The 7,185-nt window shown below is 38.1% G+C and overlaps 1 protein-coding gene across 1 annotated transcript in view; it reads left to right on the forward strand.

The window, feature by feature from the left end:
• ccs (copper chaperone for superoxide dismutase) overlaps positions 1–7,185 on the forward strand; it is a 15,306-nt gene that overhangs the window by 4,979 nt on the left and 3,142 nt on the right. Inside the window, exons 4-7 of the mRNA XM_015375442.1 lie at positions 2,766–2,940; positions 3,484–3,544; positions 5,375–5,452; positions 5,523–5,626. Of these exons, the coding sequence (XP_015230928.1) occupies positions 2,766–2,940; positions 3,484–3,544; positions 5,375–5,452; positions 5,523–5,626 (418 nt within the window). The remainder of the gene's footprint in view (positions 1–2,765; positions 2,941–3,483; positions 3,545–5,374; positions 5,453–5,522; positions 5,627–7,185) is intronic.

Consider the following 7,185-nt stretch of genomic DNA (forward strand, 5'->3'; position numbering starts at 1 on the left):
ACTACCATCACTCAATAAAGAAGTGGTTCTGCAGGTGGGGACCACAGACCACTTCTCAGTACCTATGCTTACTGGATGATGGTAGTGCAGCTCAGTCAAGATGGCACATCAATGCGAGCTATGGCAAGAAGGTCTGCTGTGTTGGTCAGAGTACTGTCCAATCAGGAAACAGGTCAGTACACCAGGAGTCGTAAAGGAGGGCAACAACTCTGCAGTAAGGAGGAACAGGAGGAGCACTGCCAGAGCCCTACAAGATGACCTCCAGCAGGCCACGAATGTGCATGCGTCTGCACAAATGGTTAGAACCTGACTTTTGAGGGCCCGACATTCACAGATGGGGCTTGTGCTCACAGCCCAATAACGTGCAAGACATTTGCCAGAGAACAACAGGATTGGCAAATTCGCCACTGGTTCCCTGTGTCCTTCATAGATGAAAGCAGGTTCATCCTGAGAATCATCACCATCCATCACCTCACCAGGAGCATGTCCAGGCACTGTAGGGAGGTCATACAGAGGAGCACATGGAGGACACACACAATTCAGAGCCTCATTTTGACCCGTTTTAAGGACATCACATCAAGGTTGGTCCGGCCTTTAGGGTTTTTTTTCCCATTTAAATGTTGTTTGGGACTCAAAACCCAGGCCTCCACTGTTTAATAAATTTAAATGTGCTGACGACAAAATCAGCAAATTCAACTTTGTACAGAGCAAAGTATTCAATGAGAATATTTCAGTCATTCTGATCTAGAAGGTGTTATTTGAGTGTTCCCTTTATTTTTTTAAATGGTGCATTTTTAGTATCTGCAAACAAAACAAACTTGTATACCTTTAAAAACCTCACACATGTTATTTAGGTTGAGAATAAACAGTGTTTGTCTCAGTACTGACCCCTGGGGGACACCAGAAACAAATCCTACATCATAAAGCTCTAATTTCCTATTGAATATTTTATCAATTGTGTCAAAAAAATTTGTGTTTTTGTTTTTTTTAGATCAACAAACAGACCAAAAGCAAACTACTATTTAACCTATTAAGCTGCTGATTTCTTCCAAACTACCAAGGCTGTTGATCTCTATCTAACCCCCCACCCCACCCACAGACACAGACACACAAAAAAACGTTAAAGCACAGTCAAACGCGTGCCTCTCCAATGTGAAACAATACCAATACACATTGTGGATTAACCGGTCTATCTTCAAGCATCACATGACAACCATCACCAAGACTTCTATAATGCGGTTTTTACTGGATTTGGTTATTAACACGGATGCGACAGTGACTGCTGGTGCGTAACGTCAACAATCGCCACATCAGCAGGGTTGCCAGATGAACTGACACGTTATCCAGAACAAAAAATATTCATGAACCGCCTGGCTATACAAAATCTGTACCATCTGATTTGAACCAAAGCCTATTGATCTCTTAGTCGATAAATCTAAAGAAAAGTGTTTTTTTTTACCCATAGACGGCCATCCTAAACTGCCAGATTAGGAAACATCCCAACCTGGCAACAATGCACGTAAGAAGGGAAACGTTAGCATTTAGATGCAAATCCCCGTCATGCACCGCAGCATGTTTTTGCAAAAATATCCGAACCGGCCGGTATGATTTAAAGAGGGCCGGCCCTCGTACGCTGAAATTAGGACCGGCCCACCTGGCAAATGCCTGGTATCACCGATTACCAGTCTGAGCCTTTGCTTCTGTCTGAATGAATGGAGGGGCTTTGCCTTGTGACAGTGATGGGAATGAAATCTGGAATGCTTTGGCATTCAATGTCCCATCATCATCATCAGGGATGATATTCTGGCTGGTTTGTGGGGCTTGTTTTATTCATAAACAACATTTCTGTAAAGCTGATTCCGTATTAAACGGCTTTATGAACCTAATAGTAGAAGGAATAAAAGATAATGTGTGGACTTTGTATTGTTCTACTTTTATCAGCTTTTTATTGCATGAGCCAAGCTTCAAGTGTCCTGGCATAACTTGAGCGGGGACACAGGGCCTGAGAGATTGTATATGCAGTAGACTTTGAACTTTATAGGAGTTCTTAGTAAACTCGTCTCCTGTGATGTACCAGGTTAGACGTTCTCTCTCTCTTTCATCTCTTCATATTTCTGGATGCTTCTTTAAAATGATATCTGAGGTCTCAGTGAAATTAGTCTCTATTTGAATCCATCTATCTTCAATAGTGAGGCTCTTTTTTCTCAGCGTTGCTTTTTGTTTTAAACACAAATTAAAAGATGTCAGCTTCCATCATTTATTTCCACCATTTTACCAGTAGGAAGTTTGTAAACATCATCCACCTTCTTTGCCCAATCTAGTAAACCGTAATAGTAATTTTTTATAAAAAATGGACCACGTACAGAAGTAATCATTATGTAGGAGGTTTTATTCCAAACTTTTGCAACTTAAATTGTTGTTACCTATTTATCTCAGATGCCTTGGCTTCCATTGATAATTCACTAAAAAGAATCTGAATTTCCATCATGTTTGACTTCACTGCTAACAAATGTGGTTTTAGATCACTCATAATGATAATTTAAAGCTTATAGCAGAGGGGCAACATTAACAAATAGTTTTGGCTCTCCTTTTTCAGAATTTCTGGAAAGTAAAGCGCATTTTTCCTCTAAAGATTTGACTTTTTTTAACGATCTAGAGTTTTTTAAATGCAGCTGGTTCCCTTAGAAAAAGCATAATTTGCAGAAAGCTTTAATCGGCGTGTAATGTCAACATTTTAATGACTCTTTAGGGTGTGTGTGTAACAGATCTGGGTGCAGCCGTGGCCATGGTGTCTGGAGCTGGATCCATTCAGGGCGTGGTGCGCTTCTTGCAGCTGTCTGAGGATCACTGCCTGATCGACGGGACCATCGATGGGTTGGAGCCTGGACCCCACGGTCTGCATGTGCACACGCTGGGCGACCTCACACAGGACTGCCTCAGGTGGGCTCTGTTACAATGGGAGCAGTTTCTGCTCATGGCTGATGTTTCTGATGTTGCTTTTCTAAGATTGGATCGTGGAGGTTGATGGTTAACAGCTCTGGTGTGGAACAAGTAGAAGACTGGTTGGTTGAGACCCGTACAAACCCTGAAGGAGGAAGGAGGTTTATGGCTTAAATAAAGAAATAAAAAAAATAAAAAAAACACAGCTCTTTGAAGGAGGCAAATTCTTTGGTCAAAATGTAAAGTTTGATTCTTCAGGTTATAACCAGCTTCCTACTTTCCGTTAGAGCTGAAGGCTAAAGAAGGATCATCCATGCAGCAGCTTTTTTATTTACAGATATTATGTCTCCTTACTGCAGCGGTTACAGCTTCAGTTTGATCTGGGCTGTGAAATCTCTGCTCTTCATTGTTTCAGCATTGAGTATTGTGGGGGAAAAATAAAATTGTTTGTTACATATCAGAACTTAAGCCTTCCCAGGGAGTTTAATGCACGCAAAGCTTTTCATTTCATCCCATTAAATGGACTTTGTCCATCCTCTGCAGCTGTGGAGAGCACTACAACCCATTTGGAAAACAACACGGAGGTCCGGGCGACTCTGAGAGGGTATAGTCAACTTTTCTTTGTTTTTTTTCCTATAAAAAAACTGAGTCATTGTGTAATATTCCTATTATATAAGTGGATTCAGTGATGTGCTTCATATCCAATATGAAATGATGTTTTGAGACAAAAGGATCCCTCCTGGAATTAAATAATAAAATGTCAGCATAAACAAAATGCAGGTCAGTGCAAACTGGCTTTCTGTTTTAGAACATGAGTTCAGCAAAGTGAGGAGTATTCAGGCTGTATTAGAGATCTTTATTTAGGGTGCTGTTTGCTGTATCCGATCAACAAAATTTAATATCAAACACATACTTTGAATAAATAATAGATGCAGATTTTAAATGGTGGTTTTAATTTATGAAGAAAAACAACTAGTTAGAGCAACCAGACCCTATAGGAGGAGCTGCCCAACAAACACAAGCTTATTGTTGTTTTCATTGGATTTTATTTAGTTTCCACATCTGATTTTTAATTCTATTTTAGGTTCAATTGGTTTTTAGTATTCGTTAGCTACTTTAGTTTAGTTTTTATTAGTTTCAGTTATGGTTTGAGTCTTTTTATGTTAAAAAAAACTTGCATATAGGGGCAAGAATAAAAAAAATGAATAGAAAATAAAATCCCAGATAAGGACAGACCACTGCTGAGTGGCGTACCTGCATCTGCAGGCTTATTGCAGTACAGCAAACAAAAAACTAGACCTCATATTAATGTATTATGATAAAGAGGGAAATAAAAACTAAGGACCAATTCAGTTAGTTTTAATTAGATTTGTAAAGCACTTATTTCAGCTTCAGTTTTTTTTTTTTTTTTTTTTTCAAGGTGTAGTTTTTAATTTGTATTTCAGTTGACTAAAATGCTTTTTAATTCTAGTTTTCGTTATTTCGTTTGTTTGAGTTAAGAATAATCTTTCCTTACACTATATTGCCTGTGAGACCCACAGCACCAAACAAATGGAATACGTCCAACAACAAGAAGGTAAAACGTCTCAAAAAGTAATTATCAGTCTGGAAAGACTTGGACAAATAATCGCTTTTACAGTATAATTGCAATTGGAAAAGAAAACATGCAAAACCAATACACATAGAGACTCAATTATTGATTTTGTTATATTTATGCATTAAGGACATTAACTTTCTCATTCCAGCCTTTTAGGTGGTGATAATGCAGCTAAAGCGCTGTGACATTAGTCTGTCTACCTAAAGTATTTCTATTAAACATCACTAATGCATCAAGGTGGATAGAAATAAACTTAAAAGCTGCATAGCAGACCTCAGAGGTCAGAGGTCACAATTAAGCAACAAGAAAACAACTATAATTTAATGTATGGGTGATTTCAAGGTAAAAAATCACTAGTTTTTATTAGATTATTAATTACTTAAAACCCTTTCTTTTCTGTGCCTAAAAAAAAAACTTTTTAATGCCCCCCAAGATCTTTGAAAAAAATCTCCTGCTAACTGATTCGTCATTAACATGGAGTTGGTAGCATGTCAGTTTTGGGCTGCTTTGCTTGCCGTAATTAGCAGGGTTATGAACTCTGCTTTAAAAGCCTTAAACCAACACGGTACCATATATGATGGAGAATATCCAACATCCGTTTTTGACTTCAATACTGATTTGGAGAGATCTTGTTCTCGCATATATTCATTGATCTTTAAAAACACATTTTTGTATTTACTCCGGTTAAACTCGGGTATTTCTAATTTGTGACAAAAAAATTTAAACTGAAAGAATCTCTATAGGTGCAAATAGTTTTCACACATCAAATTCCCATTGATAATTACCATCTTAAAATGGTTAAATGTTTGTTTTTCATGCAGCGTGTTTTCTTTCCAGCATGTAGGTGATCTGGGGAATATTATAGCTGGACCAGACGGCCGAGCCTCCTTTAGGTTAGAGGACAATCAGCTTAAGGTAAAAGGAACAAACACGGGTAGATTTAGCAGCAGCACATGGAGCTAATGAATCTACCGTCACCCTGCAGGTGTGGGACGTGATTGGTCGATCTCTGGTCGTGGACTCGCAGGAAGACGACCTGGGTAGAGGTGGTCAACCTCTCTCCAAGCTAACTGGAAACTCTGGTGAAAGGTTGGTTCCACAAAGATCAAGAATAGATCCATCATATGTTTAAAGAGGCGAACAGAAAAGCAGAATGATCCTAATTTGCTTGTTAAATCCTCATTATGAGAAAAATCTATAATTTACCTGAAGATATAAGCACTGCACGCTTTATTGCTCACTTTCGCACTAATCAGAGTCTGGAAACATGGAGGGAGGGAATGCCGTTATCTGAGTTGTTCGAATAGATGTTTCAGCTAAAAGATCTGGACTAAATTAGTTTAGAAATAAATGATTGGGCTACATGACACAGTTTTTATGGAAACACAGGCATTTACTTAAAAGACTGTACTTCTAGTTTTTAGTGAAGTAACTATTATCTAGAGCAAAATGAACAGTCAGTTCCAGTTTTAACTGGTCAGTTCACAATTAGCAAGAATCTCTCAAGGGAATCGCTTTACAGAATAGAAAAACATGATTATAGTTATGAATGTTGTTAAAAATTGCAACTGCATCATAGATTAAACCACATTTTCTCACTACTCATTCTTCTCTATCATGGCAATGTCCATACTAATGGCCGAAAATTTTCAATTTATTTTGTATAAATTCAGATGTCGTCTCAAGGTACTTAAAAAAATAATGTCACATCAGTCGAGATTCAGTCAAATTGCTTTTTTTCCCATTTGATCCTAAATGTCAAACAATGCCGTCAAGTTTATTATTCAAATGTCTTAATGTTTCCTGGATGAACGTGTAGCTAAATTAGACATTTGCAGCGATTCCTCATGCCAAGCATGTATGTAGTGTTGATGAAAAAGAACAGGAGGAAGCCTCCAACAGAGCCAGCTACAAAAAGACGACCTGTTGCTCAAACGGGGCTTTGAGTAAACAGAGCAGACACACACAAAATAACTTAGAAACAAGAATCAAGGAGTACTTTTTATTCGAGACAAATAAAAGTTATTTACTCCTTTCCAGGGTTCTTGTTAGTGTAGTGCAGCGCTATATTGGAACAAAAAAAAAAAAACAACCATAGGGTATAGGCTTGTATGGCAACACGGGCTCTAAATATATGGCTGACTATGAAAAATGACTAGGTGGGCTTAAATATATAATAAGCATTCATGATTCAATTTTTGTCCTGAAGCAAATGTCACATCGTGTTCTCTGCTGTACGATATTTGGTGCTTTAGGTTTAAATTCCATTACAATATTAATGTATTGAGTTTTGTTGCATTGATAAAATTATAGAAAAACAATAAAGAAATTTATTTTTTTATTGCTTTTATTTTGAGGATTAGCAGAAAGCTCACATGCCTGCATCAGTGCGCTCATGTTGGATCTGTGGGAGGGTTTCCATGCGTGCAACAAACCTAGCAGAAGTAGTGGAGTTTGGAGTTGCATCTACTTCTTAAATCTATCTTTGCGCTCCTTTAATTTATCCAAAAGTTCTGCAACCACTTATTTTGTTTTTTACTCCCATCTTGGTGCACATTTAACATGCCATCCCTGGAAATGCCTTTCCCTTTTATTTTTTGTCCTCTCTGGCAATGTGGCAACAAGAATAATTGTCTTGATGCCAATAA

The sequence above is a fragment of the Cyprinodon variegatus genome, unplaced genomic scaffold (assembly GCF_000732505.1).
Source record: "Cyprinodon variegatus isolate N-32 unplaced genomic scaffold, C_variegatus-1.0 Scaffold119, whole genome shotgun sequence".
Classification (NCBI taxonomy): domain Eukaryota; kingdom Metazoa; phylum Chordata; class Actinopteri; order Cyprinodontiformes; family Cyprinodontidae; genus Cyprinodon; species Cyprinodon variegatus.